This window comes from Oncorhynchus gorbuscha, linkage group LG07 (genome assembly GCF_021184085.1).
Source record: "Oncorhynchus gorbuscha isolate QuinsamMale2020 ecotype Even-year linkage group LG07, OgorEven_v1.0, whole genome shotgun sequence".
Classification (NCBI taxonomy): domain Eukaryota; kingdom Metazoa; phylum Chordata; class Actinopteri; order Salmoniformes; family Salmonidae; genus Oncorhynchus; species Oncorhynchus gorbuscha.
The window spans coordinates 86,760,948-86,781,794 of NC_060179.1; the positions used below are offsets into that span (position 1 = coordinate 86,760,948).

Sequence of the window (20,847 nt, forward strand, 5' to 3'; positions counted from 1 at the left end):
AAATGGAGGAGTCATGTGAAGGAAATGATATAACCACCAGACACACTGGTCTAAATGGAGGGTCATGTGAAGGAAATGATATAACCACCAGACACACTGGTCTAAATGGAGGGTCATGTGAAGGAAATGATATAACCACCAGACACACTGGTCTAAGTGGATGGGTCATGTGAAGGAAATGATATAACCACCAGACACACTGGTCTAAGTGGATGGGTCATGTGAAGGAAATGATATAACCACCAGACACACTGGTCTAAGTGGATGGGTCATGTGAAGGAAATGATATAACCACCAGCCACATCTAGCTAAGTGGATGGGTCATGTGAAGGAAATGATATAACCACCAGCCACATCTAGCTAAGTGGATGGGTCATGTGAAGGAAATGATATAACCACCAGCCACATCTGGCTAAGTGGATGTGTCATGTGAAGGAAATGATATAACCACCAGCCACATCTGGCTAAGTGGATGGGTCTCTGTTGTCTAGACATGTACACATGTTCATTAAATACTATAGATGGCCATAACCCCCCCCCCCCCAGATGGGTCTCTGTTGTCTAGGTATAATCGATGGTGGTAATCACCTCCAAATACACCTGGCTAACTTGATGGGTCATGGAATTATCTGACAAAGTGGAGTATTTTGTTTAGACATGCAGCTAGCTAGCTAAATAATGAACCATAATACCAACTCATACAACTACCAACACAAACATTGCCATTGACTCTGCAGGTAGCTAGCTAACATTAGGTTATAACGAGCAATGCAAATGGTTTTCTGATTCAAATTATATTACTACACAGATCATATACGTAACGTTAGCTAGCGAGCCAGCAAGTTAACATTTACTAGCTAACTAGCAGGACTTTAAATCTTTAAATTGTTCAAATCCGTTTGGAAGTACAATCCAGCCACCTAAACAAACACTTTACAGACGAAATTCTCCAGAAATGAACCTGGCAAACCGAGGTCACAGACCCCCCAAGAGCGGCATTACTCTCCCCCTGGTGCAAACAGACACCCCTTTTCTCCCAATCAGCCCACATTATTTAAAGATACAGCATTTGACAGAGCATTCAATGAAAATAATAAACATGAAGTTCATAGACCAGACACACCCTTATTGTCAGTTGCCATTTATGGTGTTTTAACCTTTAGTTAGATGACCATGTATGTTTTTCACTTTAGATGGGCTTATATGTGTAACATTTGTTACGGGATGATTGTTAAACAGGATATGATGTAATATGATTATTTATAAACAGGATATGATGCAATAAGATTTATAAACAGGATATGATGTAATATAATTATTTTTATACAGGATATGATGCAATAAGATGATTTATAAACAGGATATTATGTAATAAGATTGTTAAACAGGATATGATGTAATATCATTATTTTTATACAGGATATGATGCAATAAGATGATTTATAAACATGATATGATGTAATAAGATGATTGATAAACAGGATATGATGTAATATCATTATTTTTATACAGGATATGATGCAATAAGATGATTTATAAACATGATATGATGTAATAAGATGATTGATAAACAGGATATGATGTAATAAGATTTATAAACAGGATATAATGTAATAAGATGATTGTTAAACAGGATATGATGTAATAAGATGATTGATAAATAGGATATGATGTAATAAGATTGTTAAACAGGATATGATGCAATAAGATGATTTATAAACAGGATATGATGTAATAAGATTATTTATAAACAGGATATGATGTAATAAGATGATTGATAAACAGGATATGATGTAACAGCACCATGTCACCCCCACAGGAGGAGAAGACTGAGCTGACCAAGGACAAACCTGAGGCAGAACCTTTGAAGCCTGTGCAGCGAATGGCTGAAAGGGAAGGTGATGATGACAATGAGGAAGAAGATGATTATCACAAGCATGAGTCTGATGATGAAGACTGGCCTTCATTTGCTCGCCTCAGAGTAAAGCTGGAACCTTACGATGAGGAACAGGAGGAAGGGAAGGAGGAGGACATCTCTGGCTCTGGGTAGGTGGTTCTCTTTCCCTGGGGCTGGGAAAGAGGAGGACATATCTGGCTCTGGGTAGGTGGTTCTCTCTCCCTGGGGCTGGGAAAGAGGAGGACATATCTGGCTCTGGGTAGGTGGTTCTCTCTCCCTGGGGCTGGGAAAGAGGAGGACATATCTGGCTCTGGGTAGGTGGTTCTCTTTCCCTGGGGCTGGGAAAGAGGAGGACATATCTGGCTCTGGGTAGGTGGTTCTCTCTCCCTGGGGCTGGGAAGAAGGAGGACATCTCTGGCTCTGGGTAGGTGGTTCTCTCTCCCTGAGGCTGGGAAGGAGGATGACATCTCTGGGTAGATGGTTCTCTCTCCCTGGGGCTGGGAAGAAGGAGGACATCTCTGGCTCTGGGTAGGTGGTTCTCCCTGAGGCTGGGAAGGAGGATGACATCTCTGGGTAGATGGTTCTCTCTCCCTGGGGCTGGGAAGGAGGAGGACATCTCTGGCTCTGGGTAGGTGGTTCTCTCTCCCTGGGGCTGGGAAGGAGGAGGACATCTCTGGGTATGTGGTTCTCTCTCCCTGGGACTGGGAAGGAGGAGGACATCTCTGGCTCTGCGTAGGTGGGCCTGGGGCTGGGTAGGAGGAGGACATCTCTGGCTCTGGGTAGGTGGTTCTCTCTCCCTGGGGCTGGGAAGGAGGAGGACATATCTGGCTCTAGGTAGGTGGTTCTCTTTCCCTGGGGCTGGGAAGGAGGACATCTCTGGGTATGTGGTTCTCTCTCCCTGGGGCTGGAAAGGAGGAGGACATATCTGGTTCTAGGTAGGTGGTTCTCTTTCCCTGGGGCTGGGAAGGAGGAGGACATCTCTGGGTAGGTGGTTCTCTCTCCCTGGGACTGGGAAGGAGGACATCTTTGGGTAGATGGTTCTCTCCATGGTGCTGGGAAGGAGGAGGACATCTTTGGGTAGGTGGTTCTCTCTCTACTGCTGGGGTATCAGGCAGTACGTTTGAGCGTTGCACAATTCTGGAAACTATCCTCAAATTACTGACTTTTCCGTAAATCCTGGTTGGAGAATCCCCCGACCAGGATTTCTTGATAAACCTGGGGATTTCGGGCATGTTTCTGGGACCCTAGTGATGATATCGTAAGGATTTCTCTATTTGTGGAACTCTTCAGCTGATGGGGAAGGATGCCCAATGTGTTCCAATAATAGACCCATCTCATATCATTCAGTACTGGATTCATAAACTAAACGTCCAATGATTGTAGTACATTGACAATCATAATTGAGAGGTCCTAGAACTGGGCACTGATGAACACCTGATTTAATTTGACCAAATAATGGTACACGTGGTACACACAAATAATGTGTCCGTACTCAGTATCTATGCAAAAAATAGCACTTTACATTGAAATGTTCAAATATTTAAAATTCACCCTTGATACTTATGTAGCCTTCAGTTAATGGCATAATACCTTAGGCAATCCCTGTCAGCTAAAGAGTTGTGTCTGAGTCTGCAAGCTGGCTTCATTGGGTGGTTGACCGTCTTTAACCGCTGTTAACCTGCTGTAGACAGGCAGCTTCCCTCCTGGGCCCTGGCCGAGCTCTGCTCTACTGCCCCTCTATTGCCCTGGCTGAGCTCTGCTCTACTGCCCCTCTATTGCCCTGGCCGAGCTCTGCTCTACTGCCCCTCTATTGCCCTAGCTGAGCTCTGCTCTACTGCCCCTCTATTACCCTGGCCGAGCTCTGCTCTACTGCCCCTCTATTGCCCTGGCTGAGCTCTGCTCTACTGCCCCTCTATTGCCCTGGCCGAGCTCTGCTCTACTGCCCCTCTATTACCCTGGCTGAGCTCTGCTCTACTGCCCTTCTATTGCCCTAGCTGAGCTCTGCTCTACTGCCCCTCTATTACCCTGGCTGAGCTCTGCTCTACTGCCCTTCTATTGCCCTAGCTGAGCTCTGCTCTACTGCCCCTCTATTACCCTGGCTGAGCTCTGCTCTACTGCCCTTATATTGCCCTGGCCGAGCTCTGCTCTACTGCCCCTCTATTACCCTGGCTGAGCTCTGCTCTACTGCCCCTCTATTACCCTGGCTGAGCTCTGCTCTACTGCCCCTCTATTACCCTGGCTGAGCTCTGCTCTACTGCCCCTCTATTACCCTGGCTGAGCTCTGCTCTACTGCCCCTCTATTACCCCGGCTGAGCTCTGCTCTACTGCCCCTCTATTACCCTGGCTGAGCTCTGCTCTACTGCCCCTCTATTACCCTGGCCGAGCTCTGCTCTACTGCCCCTCTATTGCCCTGGCTGAGCTCTATTCTACTGCCCTCTACCCTCTATTGCCCTGGCTGAGCTCTACTCTACTGCCCCTATACCCTCTAATCAGCCTGACTAACCGGTGTCTGTATATAGCCTCTCTACTGTATATAGCCTCTCTACTGTATATAGCCTCTCTACTGTATATAGCCTCTCTACTGTTATAGCCTCTCTACTGTATATAGCCTCTCTACTGTATATAACCTCTCTACTGTATATAACCTGTCTTTTTACATGTAATACACCTAATACCTTTTTTGCACTATTGATTAGAGCCTATAAGTAAGCATTTCACCTGTTCTATTCGGCACACGTGACAAATTTGATTTGATACCCTTTATTGCCCTGGCTGAGTTCTTTTCTACTGCCCCTCTACCCTCTATTGCCCTGGCTGAGTTATTTTCTACTGCCCCTCTACCCTCTATTGCCCTGGCTGAGTTCTATTCTACTGCCCCTCTACCCTCTATTGCCCTGGCTGAGTTCTATTCTACTGCCCCACTACCCTCTATTGCCCTGGCTGAGTTCTACGCCAGGACAGCGGAGTGAATCACCACCTTCCGGAGACACCTGAAACCCCACCTCTTTAAGGAATACCTAGGATAGGATAAGTAATCCTTCTCACCCCCCCCCCCCTTAAAAGATTTAGATGCACTATTGTAAAGTGGCTGTTCCACTGGATGTCATAAGGTGAATGCACCAATTTGTAAGTCGCTCTGGATAAGAGCGTCTGCTAAATGACTTAAATGTAAATGTAATGTTCTATTCTACTGCCCCTCTACCCTCTATTGCCCTGGCTGAGTTCTTTTCTACTGCCCCTCTACCCTCTATTGCCCTGGCTGAGTTCTATTCTACTGCCCCTCTACCCTCTATTTCCCTGGCTGAGTTCTATTCTACTGCCCTTCTACCCTCTATTGCCCTGACTGAGCTCTACTCTACTGCCACTCTATTGCCCTGGCTGAGCTCTACTCTACTATTCTACTGACCCTCTACCCTCTATTGCCCTGGCTGAGTTCTATTCTACTGCCCCTTTACCCTCTATTGCCCTGGCTGAGTTCTATTCTACTGCCCTTCTACCCTCGATTGCCCTGGCTGAGCTCTACTCTACTGCCACTCTATTGCCCTGGCTGAGCTCTACTCTACTATTCTACTGCCCCTCTACCCTCTATTGCCCTGGCTGAGTTATATTCTACTGCCCCTTTACCCTCTATTGCCCTGGCTGAGTTATATTCTACTGCCCCTCTACCCTCTATTGCCCTGGCTGAGCTCTACTCTACTGGCCCTCTACCCTCTATTGCCCTGGCTGAGTTCTATTCTACTGCCCCTCTACCCTCTATTGCCCTGGCTGAGCTCTACTCTACTGGCCCTCTACCCTCTATTGCCCTGGCTGAGCTCTACTCTACTGGCCCTCTACCCTCTATTGCCCTGGCTGAGCTCTACTCTACTGGCCCTCTACCCTCTATTGCCCTGGCTGAGCTCTACTCTGCTGCCCCTCTACCCTCTTTTGCCCTGGCTGAGCTCTACTCTGCTGCCCCTCTACCCTCTATTGCCCTGGCTGAGCTCTACTCTGCTGCCCCTCTACCCTCTATTGCCCTGGCTGAGTTCTATTCTACTGGCCCTCTACCCTCTATTGCCCTGGCTGAGCTCTAATCTGCTGCCCCTCTACCCTCTATTGCCCTGGCTGAGCTCTACTCTACTGGCCCTCTACCCTCTTGCCCTTGCTGAGCTCTACTCTACTGGCCCTCTACCCGCTGTGCCGTTACTGTGCCCCTATAGTGATGTCGCTTTGGCTGCTCAGTCAGCTAGCTAGTCAGTCAGCTTGCTAGTCAGTCAGCTAGCTAGCTAGTCAGCTAGCTAGTCAGCTAGCTAGCTAGTCAGTCAGTCAGCTAGCTCGTCAGTCAGTCAGCTAGCTAGTCAGTCAGTCAGTCAGTCAGTCAGCTTGCTAGTCAGTCAGTCAGCTTGCTAGTCAGTCAGTCAGCTTGCTAGCTAGTCAGTCAGCTAGCTAAGCTTACTAGCTAGTCAGTCAGCTTGCTAGTCAGTCAGCTAGCTAGTCAGCTTGCTAGTCAGCTAGCTAGTCAGTCAGCTAGCTAGTCAGCTAGCTAGTCAGTCAGCTAGCTAGTCAGTCAGTCAGTCAGCTTGTTAGTCAGTCAGCTAGCTAGTCAGCTTGCTAGTCAGCCAGTCAGCTTGCTAGTCAGTCAGCTAGCTAGTCAGTCAGTCAGCTAGTCAGTCAGCTAGCTAGTCAGTCAGCTAGCTAGTCAGTCAGACTAGCTGTCAGTCAGTCAACTAGCTAGTCAGTCAGTCAACTAGCTAGTCAGCTAGCTAGTCAGTCAGCTAGCTAGTCAGCTAGCTAGTCAGTCAGCTAGCTAGTCAGCTAGCTAGTCAGTCAGCTTGCTAGTCAGCTAGCTAGTCAGTCAGCTTGCTAGTCAGTCAGCTTGCATGCTAGTCAGCCAGTCAGCTTGCTAGTCAGTCAGTCAGCTTGCTAGTCAGTCAGTCAGCTTGCTAGCTAGTCAGTCAGCTAGCTAAGCTTGCTAGCTAGTCAGTCAGCTTGCCAGTCACTCAGCTTGCTAGTCAGTCAGCTAGCTAGTCAGCTTGCTAGTCAGCTAGCTAGTCAGTCAGCTAGCTAGTCAGCTAGCTAGTCAGTCAGCTAGCTAGCTAGTCAGTCAGTCAGCTTGCTAGTCAGTCAGCTAGCTAGTCAGCTTGCTAGTCAGCTAGCTAGTCAGTCAGCTTGCTAGTCAGCCAGTCAGCTTGCTAGTCAGTCAGTCAGCTAGCTAGTCAGCTAGTCAGTCAGCTAGTCAGTCAGCTAGCTAGTCAGCTAGCTAGTCAGTCAGCTAGCTAGTCAGTCAGTCAGCTAGCTAGTCAGTCAGTCAGCTAGCTAGTCAGTCAGCTTGCTAGTCAGTCAGTCAGCTAGCTAGTCAGCTTGCTAGTCAGCTAGCTAGTCAGTCAGCTTGCTAGTCAGCTAGCTAGTCAGTCAGCTAGCTAGTCAGCTAGCTAGTCAGTCAGCTAGCTTGTCAGTCAGCTAGCTAGTCAGTCAGCTAGCTAGTCAGTCAGCTAGCTAGTCAGTCAGCTTGCTTGCTAGTCAGTCAGTCAGCTAGCTAGTCAGTCAGTCAGCTAGCTAGTCAGTCAGTCAACTAGCTAGCTAGTCAGTCAGTCAGCTAGCTAGTCATTCAGTCAGCTAGCTAGTCAGTCAGCTGTTCGGGTTGTGTCAATTCGAATCTGGTATCAGGATAAATATGACAATGAGTCACAGAGGTAATTCCTGCTTCTGAGCCAGCCTGTCACAGAGTAGAGAGTGGGCGTGGCTTAGACTCACCCAGCCTATCGTTGATTGTTGGCGTACAAGCTGGTACCAGCCCCCGGGCGCTCCAGTTGATAGATGTAACTGTTTCTGGGAAGGTTTTCCACTAGATGTTGGAACATTGCTGCTATAACAGCCTCCTCCACTCTTCTGGGAAGGCTTTCCACTAGATGTTGGAACATTGCTGCCATAACAGCCTCCACTCTTCTGGGAAGGCTTTCCACTAGATGTTGGGACATTGCTGCTGTAACAGCCTCCACTCTTCTGGGAAGGCTTTCCACTAGATGTTGGAACATTGCTGCTATAACAGCCTCCACTCTTCTCGGAAGGCTTTCCACTAGATGTTGGAACATTGCTGCTGGGACTTGCTTCCATTCAGCCACGATAATTAGTAATGTCAGGCACTGATGCTCGGCGATTAGGCCTGGCTCATAGTTGGCGTTCCAATTCATCCCAAAGGTGTTCGATGGGGTTGAGGTCAGGGCTCTGTAGGTCAATCAAGTTCTTCCACATTGATCTCGACAAAGCATTTCTGTATGGACCACGATTTGTGCACAGGGGCATTGTCATGCTGAAACAGGAAAGGGCCTTCTTCAAACTGTTGGCACAGAATGTCCTTGTATGCTGTAGCATTAAAATGTCTCTTCACTGGAACTAAGGGGCCTTAACCATGACAAACAGCCCCAGACCATTATCCTCCTCCACCAAACTTTACAGTTGGCACTATGCATTCGGGCAGAAAGCATTCTCCTGGAATCCGTCAGATACGTCCGTCAGACTGCCAGATGGTGAAGCGTGATTCATCACCACAGAGAACGTGTTTCCGCTGCTCCAGAGTCCAATGGCGGCAAGCTTTACACCACTCCAGTCGACGCTTGACAGTGAGCATGGTGATCTTAGGCTTGTGTGCGGCTGCTCGGCCATGGAAACCCATTTCATGAAGCTCCCAGACAAATTGTTCTTGTGGTGAATCACAACAGCCTGTTGTGATACAGCCTGGAATCAAACAATGGTCTGTAGTGACGCGTCTAGTACTGAGATGCGACACTCGGGGGCACATGTTGAATGTTGCAACCGAGGACAGGCAATTTTATGCACTTCAGCACTCGGTGGTCCCGTTCTGTGACCTTGTGTGGCCTACCTCTTCGCTGCTGAGCTGTTGTTGCTCCGAAGACCTTTACCTTTCCAGTTAACAGCAGCTCTAGCAGGGCAGAAATTTGACGAACTGACTTGTTGGAAAGGTGGTATTTTATGACGGTTCCACGTTGAAAGTCAACGAGCTCTATAATACGGGCCAATCTCCTGCCAATGTTTGTCTATGGAGATTGCATGGCGGTGTGCTCGATTTTATACGCCTGTCAGCAATGAGTGTGGCTAAAAACGCTGAATGCACTAATTTGGCTGTAGTCTCCTGGCTCTCATTCACACCTCTGGGCTGTATGGAGGTGATGAGGTGGCTGAAGTCTCATTCACACCTCTGGGCTGTATGGAGCTGATGAGGTGGCTGAAGTCTCATTCACACCTCTGGGCTGTAGAGAGATGATGAGGTGGCTGTAGTCTCAGTCACACCTCTGGACTGTAGAGAGATGATGAGGTGGCTGTAGTCTCAGTCACACCTCTGGACTGTAGAGAGATGATGAGGTGGCTGTAGTCTCAGTCACACCTCTGGACTGTAGAGAGATGATGAGGTGGCTGTAGTCTCAGTCACACCTCTGGACTGTAGAGAGATGATGAGGTGGCTGTAGTCTCAGTCACACCTCTGGACTGTAGAGAGATGATGAGGTGGCTGTAGTCTCAGTCACACCTCTGGACTGTAGAGAGATGATGAGGTGGCTGTAGTCTCAGTCACACCTCTGGACTGTAGAGAGATGATGAGGTGGCTGTAGTCTCATTCACACCTCTGGACTGTAGAGAGATGATGAGGTGGCTGTAGTCTCAGTCACACCTCTGGACTGTAGAGAGATGATGAGGTGGCTGTAGTCTCAATCACACCTCTGGACTGTAGAGAGATGATGAGGTGGCTGTAGTCTCATTCACACCTCTGGGCTGTATGGAGGTGATGAGGTGGCTGAAGTCTCATTCACACCTCTGCTGTAGAGAGATGATGAGGTGGCTGTAGTCTCATTCACACCTCTGGACTGTAGAGGGATGATGAGGTGGCTGTAGTCTCAGTCACACCTCTGGACTGTAGAGAGATGATGAGGTGGCTGTAGTCTCAGTCACACCTCTGGGCTGTAGAGAGATGATGAGGTGGCTGTAGTCTCAGTCACACCTCTGGACTGTAGAGAGATGATGAGGTGGCTGTAGTCTCATTCACACCTCTGGACTGTAGAGAGATGATGAGGTGGCTGTAGTCTCATTCACACCTCTGCTGTAGAGAGATGATGAGGTGGCTGTAGTCTCATTCACACCTCTGGACTGTAGAGGGATGATGAGGTGGCTGTAGTCTCAGTCACACCTCTGGACTGTAGAGAGATGATGATGTGGCTGTATGTAGTCTCATTCACACCTCTGGACTGTAGAGAGATGATGAGGTGGCTGTAGTCTGTCACACCTCTGGACTGTAGAGAGATGATGAGGTGGCTGTATGTAGTCTCATTCACACCTCTGGACTGTAGAGAGATGATGAGGTGGCTGTAGTCTCATTCACACCTGGACTGTAGAGAGATGATGAGGTGGCTGTAGTCTCAGTCACACCTCTGGGCTGTAGAGAGATGATGAGGTGGCTGTAGTCTCAGTCACACCTCTGGACTGTAGAGAGATGATGAGGTGGCTGTAGTCTCATTCACACCTCTGGACTGTAGAGAGATGATGAGGTGGCTGTAGTCTCAGTCACACCTCTGGACTGTAGAGAGATGATGAGGTGGCTGTATGTAGTCTCATTCACACCTCTGGACTGTAGAGAGATGATGAGGTGGCTGTAGTCTCATTCACACCTCTGGACTGTAGAGAGATGATGAGGTGGCTGTAGTCTCAGTCACACCTCTGGACTGTAGAGAGATGATGAGGTGGCTGTATGTAGTCTCATTCACACCTCTGGACTGTAGAGAGATGATGAGGTGGCTGTAGTCTCAGTCACACCTCTGGACTGTAGAGAGATGATGAGGTGGCTGTATGTAGTCTCATTCACACCTCTGGACTGTAGAGAGATGATGAGGTGGCTGTAGTCTCATTCACACCTGGACTGTAGAGAGATGATGAGGTGGCTGTAGTCTCAGTCACACCTCTGGGCTGTAGAGAGATGATGAGGTGGCTGTAGTCTCAGTCACACCTCTGGACTGTAGAGAGATGATGAGGTGGCTGTAGTCTCAGTCACACCTCTGGACTGTAGAGAGATGATGAGGTGGCTGTAGTCTCATTCACACCTCTGCTGTAGAGAGATGATGAGGTGGCTGTAGTCTCATTCACACCTCTGGACTGTAGAGGGATGATGAGGTGGCTGTAGTCTCAGTCACACCTCTGGACTGTAGAGAGATGATGAGGTGGCTGTATGTAGTCTCATTCACACCTCTGGACTGTAGAGAGATGATGAGGTGGCTGTAGTCTCAGTCACACCTCTGGACTGTAGAGAGATGATCAGGTGGCTGTATGTAGTCTCATTCACACCTCTGGACTGTAGAGAGATGATGAGGTGGCTGTAGTCTCAGTCACACCTCTGGACTGTAGAGAGATGATGAGGTGGCTCTAGTCTCATTCACACCTCTGGACTGTAGAGAGATGATGAGGTGGCTGTAGTCTCAGTCACACCTCTGGACTGTAGAGAGATGATGAGGTGGCTGTAGTCTCAGTCACACCTCTGGACTGTAGAGAGATGATGAGGTGGCTGTAGTCTCATTCACACCTCTGGACTGTAGAGAGATGATGAGGTGGCTGTAGTCTCAGTCACACCTCTGGACTGTAGAGAGATGATGAGGTGGCTGTATGTAGTCTCATTCACACCTCTGGACTGTAGAGAGATGATGAGGTGGCTGTAGTCTCAGTCACACCTCTGGACTGTAGAGAGATGATGAGGTGGCTGTATGTAGTCTCATTCACACCTCTGGACTGTAGAGAGATGATGAGGTGGCTGTAGTCTCATTCACACCTGGACTGTAGAGAGATGATGAGGTGGCTGTAGTCTCAGTCACACCTCTGGGCTGTAGAGAGATGATGAGGTGGCTGTAGTCTCAGTCACACCTCTGGACTGTAGAGAGATGATGAGGTGGCTGTAGTCTCAGTCACACCTCTGGACTGTAGAGAGATGATGAGGTGGCTGTATGTAGTCTCATTCACACCTCTGGACTGTAGAGAGATGATGAGGTGGCTGTAGTCTCAGTCACACCTCTGGACTGTAGAGAGATGATGAGGTGGCTCTAGTCTCATTCACACCTCTGGACTGTAGAGAGATGATGAGGTGGCTGTAGTCTCAGTCACACCTCTGGACTGTAGAGAGATGATGAGGTGGCTGTAGTCTCATTCACACCTCTGGACTGTAGAGAGATGATGAGGTGGCTGTAGTCTCAGTCACACCTCTGGACTGTAGAGAGATGATGAGGTGGCTGTAGTCTCATTCACACCTCTGGACTGTAGAGAGATGATGAGGTGGCTGTAGTCTCAGTCACACCTCTGGACTGTAGAGAGATGATGAGGTGGCTGTAGTCTCAGTCACACCTCTGGACTGTAGAGAGATGATGAGGTGGCTGTAGTCTCATTCACACCTCTGGGCTGTAGAGAGATGATGAGGTGGCTGTAGTCTCAGTCATACCTCTGGACTGTAGAGAGATGATGAGGTGGCTGTAGTCTCAGTCACACCTCTGGACTGTAGAGAGATGTTGAGGTGGCTGTAGTCTCAGTCACACCTCTGGACTGTAGAGATATGATGAGGTGGCTGTAGTCTCATTCACACCTCTGGGCTGTAGAGAGATGATGAGGTGGCTGTAGTCTCAGTCACACCTCTGGACTGTAGAGAGATGATGAGGTGGCTGTAGTCTCAGTCACACCTCTGGACTGTAGAGAGATGATGAGGTGGCTGTATGTAGTCTCATTCACACCTCTGGACTGTAGAGAGATGATGAGGTGGCTGTAGTCTCATTCACACCTGGACTGTAGAGAGATGATGAGGTGGCTGTAGTCTCAGTCACACCTCTGGGCTGTAGAGAGATGATGAGGTGGCTGTAGTCTCAGTCACACCTCTGGACTGTAGAGAGATGATGAGGTGGCTGTAGTCTCATTCACACCTCTGGACTGTAGAGAGATGATGAGGTGGCTGTAGTCTCAGTCACACCTCTGGACTGTAGAGAGATGATGAGGTGGCTGTATGTAGTCTCATTCACACCTCTGGACTGTAGAGAGATGATGAGGTGGCTGTAGTCTCATTCACACCTCTGGACTGTAGAGAGATGATGAGGTGGCTGTAGTCTCAGTCACACCTCTGGACTGTAGAGAGATGATGAGGTGGCTGTATGTAGTCTCATTCACACCTCTGGACTGTAGAGAGATGATGAGGTGGCTGTAGTCTCAGTCACACCTCTGGACTGTAGAGAGATGATGAGGTGGCTGTATGTAGTCTCATTCACACCTCTGGACTGTAGAGAGATGATGAGGTGGCTGTAGTCTCATTCACACCTGGACTGTAGAGAGATGATGAGGTGGCTGTAGTCTCAGTCACACCTCTGGGCTGTAGAGAGATGATGAGGTGGCTGTAGTCTCAGTCACACCTCTGGACTGTAGAGAGATGATGAGGTGGCTGTAGTCTCAGTCACACCTCTGGACTGTAGAGAGATGATGAGGTGGCTGTAGTCTCATTCACACCTCTGCTGTAGAGAGATGATGAGGTGGCTGTAGTCTCATTCACACCTCTGGACTGTAGAGGGATGATGAGGTGGCTGTAGTCTCAGTCACACCTCTGGACTGTAGAGAGATGATGAGGTGGCTGTATGTAGTCTCATTCACACCTCTGGACTGTAGAGAGATGATGAGGTGGCTGTAGTCTCAGTCACACCTCTGGACTGTAGAGAGATGATCAGGTGGCTGTATGTAGTCTCATTCACACCTCTGGACTGTAGAGAGATGATGAGGTGGCTGTAGTCTCAGTCACACCTCTGGACTGTAGAGAGATGATGAGGTGGCTCTAGTCTCATTCACACCTCTGGACTGTAGAGAGATGATGAGGTGGCTGTAGTCTCAGTCACACCTCTGGACTGTAGAGAGATGATGAGGTGGCTGTAGTCTCAGTCACACCTCTGGACTGTAGAGAGATGATGAGGTGGCTGTAGTCTCATTCACACCTCTGGACTGTAGAGAGATGATGAGGTGGCTGTAGTCTCAGTCACACCTCTGGACTGTAGAGAGATGATGAGGTGGCTGTATGTAGTCTCATTCACACCTCTGGACTGTAGAGAGATGATGAGGTGGCTGTAGTCTCAGTCACACCTCTGGACTGTAGAGAGATGATGAGGTGGCTGTATGTAGTCTCATTCACACCTCTGGACTGTAGAGAGATGATGAGGTGGCTGTAGTCTCATTCACACCTGGACTGTAGAGAGATGATGAGGTGGCTGTAGTCTCAGTCACACCTCTGGGCTGTAGAGAGATGATGAGGTGGCTGTAGTCTCAGTCACACCTCTGGACTGTAGAGAGATGATGAGGTGGCTGTAGTCTCAGTCACACCTCTGGACTGTAGAGAGATGATGAGGTGGCTGTATGTAGTCTCATTCACACCTCTGGACTGTAGAGAGATGATGAGGTGGCTGTAGTCTCAGTCACACCTCTGGACTGTAGAGAGATGATGAGGTGGCTCTAGTCTCATTCACACCTCTGGACTGTAGAGAGATGATGAGGTGGCTGTAGTCTCAGTCACACCTCTGGACTGTAGAGAGATGATGAGGTGGCTGTAGTCTCATTCACACCTCTGGACTGTAGAGAGATGATGAGGTGGCTGTAGTCTCAGTCACACCTCTGGACTGTAGAGAGATGATGAGGTGGCTGTAGTCTCATTCACACCTCTGGACTGTAGAGAGATGATGAGGTGGCTGTAGTCTCAGTCACACCTCTGGACTGTAGAGAGATGATGAGGTGGCTGTAGTCTCAGTCACACCTCTGGACTGTAGAGAGATGATGAGGTGGCTGTAGTCTCATTCACACCTCTGGGCTGTAGAGAGATGATGAGGTGGCTGTAGTCTCAGTCATACCTCTGGACTGTAGAGAGATGATGAGGTGGCTGTAGTCTCAGTCACACCTCTGGACTGTAGAGAGATGTTGAGGTGGCTGTAGTCTCAGTCACACCTCTGGACTGTAGAGATATGATGAGGTGGCTGTAGTCTCATTCACACCTCTGGGCTGTAGAGAGATGATGAGGTGGCTGTAGTCTCAGTCACACCTCTGGACTGTAGAGAGATGATGAGGTGGCTGTAGTCTCAGTCACACCTCTGGACTGTAGAGAGATGATGAGGTGGCTGTAGTCTCATTCACACCTCTGCTGTAGAGAGATGATGAGGTGGCTGTAGTCTCAGTCACACCTCTGGGCTGTAGAGAGATGATGAGGTGGCTGTAGTCTCATTCACACCTCTGGACTGTAGAGAGATGATGAGGTGGCTGTAGTCTCAGTCACACCTCTGGACTGTAGAGAGATGATGAGGTGGCTGTAGTCTCAGTCACACCTCTGGACTGTAGAGAGATGATGAGGTGGCTGTAGTCTCAGTCACACCTCTGGGCTGTAGAGAGATGATGAGGTGGCTGTAGTCTCAGTCACACCTCTGGACTGTAGAGAGATGATGAGGTGGCTGTAGTCTCATTCACACCTCTGGACTGTAGAGGGATGATGAGTGTGTAGCTCAGTTGGTAGAGCATGGCGCTTGTAACGCCAGGGTAGTGGGTTCGATCCCCGGGACCACCCATACGTAGAATGTATGCACACATGACTGTAAGTCGCTTTGGATAAAAGCGTCTGCTAAATGGCATATATTATTATTATATTATGAGGTGGCTGTAGTCTCAGTCACACCTCTGGACTGTAGAGAGATGATGAGGTGGCTGTATGTAGTCTCATTCACACCTCTGGACTGTAGAGAGATGATGAGGTGGCTGTAGTCTCAGTCACACCTCTGGACTGTAGAGAGATGATGAGGTGGCTGTAGTCTCATTCACACCACTGGGCTGTAGAGAGATGATGAGGTGGCTGTACTCTCTGTTTGCCACCAATACAGGTTGTAACTCATCACTATGGTAGTGAAAGACTTGATCTACTTCCCCAGATTCAGATGAACACGTGGAGACCATGTGTATGTCTCTGTGTCCAGTATCTGTGCATGGAGTTTGAACTAAGTTTTAAGGTAGTTTCGTTTGCTGCTAGGTTTGCAACTTCATTCAAACTGCAAACAGAGACACAGCAATGGTATCCATGCTTTCATCTGGCTCTAGAGCTAGGGCTATAGAACGAGACCACAGATCTGGGACCAGGCTATAGAAGGAGACCACAGATCTGGGACCAGTCTATAGAAGGAGACAACAGATCTGGGACCAGCCTGGTGAGGTTGTGTGAGCTAACCTGGATTTGGATATCTTGACTGTACTTCCTGTCTCACATTACTACTGTGTCTGCACTCTGCAACAGCCTCAAATTGCTGTGCAGCTAAGCTGTGCATTGCTGTGCCAACCTGCATAATCTGCCTCAGTGTCCTGAAACCATTCCCACCACCCCTCCCCTCTCTCCAGCACTTACTTTGTACTATAGCACCCCCTTGTGGCTGTCTTAGCTACTACAACTCAACAAAAACCTCAAGTCAATGAGTGATGTTTATGTGGTGTGGATGAAGGGTTCAGTGGCCGAGATGTCGTGGAAGTCCACAGAGGACCAGAACAAGGCAAGATGATATATAGTTTATAGTTTATAGTTTATATATATAGGGATAGTAGTATTTATTTAATGCTCAATACTGTCGCCATTATGATCTCTGAATTTTCTGTAAGCAATTCAGGACGCTATGGGGGGTTATTTAGTAGTAGTGGGGGTTATTTAGTAGTTATGGCTTGGAGGCTAGGGGGTTATTTAGTAGTAGTGGCTTGGAGGCTGGGGGGTTATTTAGTAGTAGTGGCTTGGAGGCTAGGGGGTTATTTAGTAGTAGTGGCTTGGAGGCTAGGGGGATTATTTAGTAGTAGTGGCTTGGAGGCTAGGGGGTTATTTAGTAGTAGTGGCTTGGGGGCTAGGGGGTTATTTAGTAGTAGTGGCTTGGAGGCACGTGGGTTATTTAGTAGTAGTGGTTTGGAGTCTATGGGGGTTATTTAGTAGTAGTGGTTTGGAGTCTATGGGGGTTATTTAGTAGTAGTGGTTTGGAGTCTATGGGGGTTATTTAGTAGTAGTGGCTTGGAGTCTAGGGGGGTTATTTAGTAGTAGTGGTTTGGAGTCTATGGGGGTTATTTAGTAGTAGTGGCTTGGAGGCACGTGGGTTATTTAGTAGTAGTGGTTTGGAGTCTATGGGGGTTATTTAGTAGTAGTGGCTTGGAGGCACGTGGGTTATTTAGTAGTAGTGGTTTGGAGTCTATGGGGGTTATTTAGTAGTAGTGGCTTGGAGTCTGGGGGTTATTTAGTATTAGTGGTTTGGAAGCTAAGGGGTTATTTAGTAGTTATGGCTTGGAGGCTAGGGGGTTATTTAGTAGTAGTGGCTTGGAGTCTGGGGGTTATTTAGTAGTAGTGGCTTGGAAGCTAAGGGGTTATTTAGTAGTTATGGCTTGGAGGCTAGGGGGTTATTTAGTAGTAGTGGCTTGGAGGCTAGGGGGTTATTTAGTAGTAGTGGCTTGGAGGCTAGGGGGTTATTTAGTAGTAGTGGCTTGGAGGCTAGGGGGTTATTTAGTAGTAGTGGCTTGGAGGCTATGGGGGTTATTTAGTAGTAGTGGCTTGGAGGCTAAGGGGTTATTTAGTAGTAGTGGCTTGGTGGCTGGGGGGGTATTTAGTAGTAGTGGCTTGGAGGCTAGGGGGTTATTTAGTAGTAGTGGCTTGGAGGCTAGGGGGGTTATTTAGTACTAGTGGCTTGGAGGCTAAGGGGTTATTTAGTAGTAGTGGCTTGGAGGCTAGGGGTGTTATTTAGTAGTAGTGGCTTGGAGGCTAGGGGGTTATTTAGTAGTAGTGGCTTGGAGGCTGGGGGGTTATTTAGTAGTCGTGGCTTGGAGGCTGGGGGGTTATTTAGTAGTAGTGGCTTGGAGGCTAGGGGTTATTTAGTAGTAGTGGCTTGGAGGCTAGGGGGTTATTTAGTAGTAGTGGCTTGGAGGCACGTGGGTTATTTAGTAGTAGTGCCTTGGAGGCTAGGGGGTTATTTAGTAGTAGTAGCTTGGAGGCTAGGGGGTTATTTAGTAGTAGTGGCTTGGGAGCTAGGGGGTTATTTAGTAGTAGTGGCTTGGAGGCTGGGGGGGGTTATTTAGTAGTAGTGGCTTGGAGGCTAGGGGTTATTTAGTAGTAGTGGTTTGGAGGCTAGGGGTGTTATTTAGTAGTAGTGGCTTGGAGGCTAGGGGGGGTTATTTAGTAGTAGTGGCTTGGAGGCTGGGGGGGTATTTAGTAGTAGTGGCTTGGAGGCTAGGGGGTTATTTAGTAGTAGTGGTTTGGAGGCTAGGGGTGTTATTTAGTAGTAGTGGTTTGGAGGCTAGGGGTGTTATTTAGTAGTAGTGGCTTGGAGGCTAGACATTTACATTTACATTACATTTAAGTCATTTAGCAGACGCTCTTATCCAGAGCGACTTACAAATTGGTGCATTCACCTTATGACATCCAGTGGAACAGTTACTTTACAATAGTGCATCTAAATCTTAAAGGGGGGTGAGAAGGATTACTTATCCTATCCTAGGTATTCCTTAAAGAGGTGGGGTTTCAGGTGTCTCCGGAAGGTGGTGATTGACTCCGCTGTCCTGGCGTCGTGAGGGAGTTTGTTCCACCATTGGGGGGCCAGAGCAGCGAAAAGTTTAGACTGGGCTGAGCGGGAACTGTACTTCCTCAGTGGTAGGGAGGCGAGCAGGCCAGAGGTGGATGAACGCAGTGCCCTTGTTTGGGTGTAGGGCCTGATCAGAGCCTGGAGGTACTGAGGTGCCGTTCCCCTCACAGCTCCGTAGGCAAGCACCATGGTCTTGTAGCGGATGCGAGCTTCAACTGGAAGCCAGTGGAGAGAGCGGAGGAGCGGGGTGACGTGAGAGAACTTGGGAAGGTTGAACACCAGACGGGCTGCGGTGTTCTGGATGAGTTGTAGGGGTTTAATGGCACAGTCAGGGAGCCCAGCCAACAGCGAATTGCAGTAATCCAGACGGGAGATGACAAGTGCCTGGATTAGGACCTGCGCCGCTTCCTGTGTGAGGCAGGGTCATACTCTGCGGATGTTGTAGAGCATGAACCTACAGGAACGGGCCACCGCCTTGATGTTAGTTGAGAACGACAGGGTGTTGTCCAGGATCACGCCAAGGTTCTTAGCGCTCTGGGAGGAGGACACAATGGAGTTGTCAACCGTGATGGCGAGATCATGGAACGGGCAGTCCTTCCCCGGGAGGAAGAGCAGCTCCGTCTTGCCGAGGTTCAGCTTGAGGTGGTGATCCGTCATCCACACTGATTTGTCTGCCAGACATGCAGAGATGCGATTCGCCACCTGGTCATCAGAAGGGGGAAAGGAGAAGATTAATTGTGTGTCGTCTGCATAGCAATGATAGGAGAGACCATGTGAGGTTATGACAGAGCCAAGTGACTTGGTGTATAGCGAGAATAAGAGATGGCCTAGAACAGAGCCCTGGGGGACACCAGTGGTGAGAGCGCGTGGTGAGGAGACAGATTCTCGCCACGCCACCTGTTAGGAGCGACCTGTCAGGTAGGACGCAATCCAAGCGTGGGCCGCGCCGGAGATGCCCAACTCGGAGAGGGTGGAGAGGAGGATCTGATGGTTCACAGTATCGGGGGGGTATTTAGTAGTAGTGGCTTGGAGGCTGGGGTTGGGGGTATTTAGTAGTAGTGGCTTGGAGGCTGGGGGGTTATTTAGTAGTAGTAGCTTGGAGGCTGGGGGGGTTATTTAGTAGTAGTGGCTTGGAGGCCTGGGGGGTATTTAGTAGTAGTGGCTTGGAGGCTGGGGGGTATTTAATAGTAGTGGCTTGGAGGCTAGTGGGGGGTATTTAGTAGTAGTGGCTTGGAGGCTAGGGGGAGGTTATTTAGTAGTATTGGCTTGGAGGCTAGGGGGGGGGGTTTAGTAGTTGTGGCTTGGAGGCTAGGGGGTTATTTAGTAGTAGTGGCTTGGAGGCTAGGGGGGTTTAGTAGTTGTGGCTTGGAGGCTAGGGGGTTATTTAGTAGTAGTGGCTTGGAGGCTACAGAGTTATTCAGTAGCAGTGGCTTGGAGGCTAGGGAGGGGGGTATTTAGTAGTAGTGGCTTGGAGGCTAGGGGGTTATTTAGTAGCAGTGGCTTGGAGGCTAGGGGGTTATTTAGTAGTAGTGGCTTGCAGGCTAGGGGGGTATTTAGTAGTAGGGTCTTTGAGGTTAGGGGGTTATTTAGTTGTAGTGGCTTGGAGGCCAGGTGGTTATTTAGTTGTAGTGGGTTGGAGGCCAGGGTTATTTAATAGTAGTGGCTTGGAGGCTAGGGGGTGATTTAGTAGTAGTGGCTTGGAGGCCAGGTGATTATTTAGTTGTAGAGGCTTGGGGGGGGGGTTAGTTAGTATTAGTGGCTTGGAGGCTAGGGGGTTAGTTAGTATTAGTGGCTTGGAGGCTACAGAGTTATTCAGTAGCAGTGGCTTGGAGGCTACGGAGGGGGTATTTAATAGTAGTGGCTTGGAGGCTAGGGGGGGGTTATTTAGTAGCAGTGGCTTGGAGGCTAGGGGGTATTTAGTAGTAGTGGCTTGGAGGCTAGAGGGGGGTATTTAGTAGTAGTGGCTTGGAGGTTAGGGGAGTTATTTAGTTGTAGTGGCTTGGAGGCCAGGTGGTTATTTAGTTGTAGTGGGTTGGAGGCCAGGGTTATTTAATAGTAGTGGCTTGGAGGCTAGGGGGTGATTTAGTAGTAGTGGCTTGGGGGGGTTAGTTAGTATTAGTGGCTTGGAGGCTAGGGGGGGTATTTTGTAGTAGTGGCTTGGAGGCTAGGGGGGGTATTTTGTAGTAGTGGCTTGGAGGCTAGGGGGGGTATTTTGTAGTAGTGGCTTGGGAGGGTTAGTTAGTATTAGTGTCTTGGAGTCTTCGGGGGGTAATTTAGTAGTAGTGGCTTGGTGTTTGAGGAGAATAGGAGGGTTATTTAGTAGTTGCGTCTTGGAGGCTC

At 48.9% G+C, this 20,847-nt stretch overlaps 1 protein-coding gene across 1 annotated transcript in view; it reads left to right on the forward strand.

The window, feature by feature from the left end:
- Positions 1 to 20,847, forward strand: part of LOC124039065 (AT-rich interactive domain-containing protein 4B-like) — a 908,546-nt gene that overhangs the window by 808,452 nt on the left and 79,247 nt on the right. Inside the window, exon 16 of the mRNA XM_046354945.1 lies at positions 1,820 to 2,046. Coding sequence (XP_046210901.1) covers positions 1,820 to 2,046 — 227 coding nt within the window. The remainder of the gene's footprint in view (positions 1 to 1,819; positions 2,047 to 20,847) is intronic.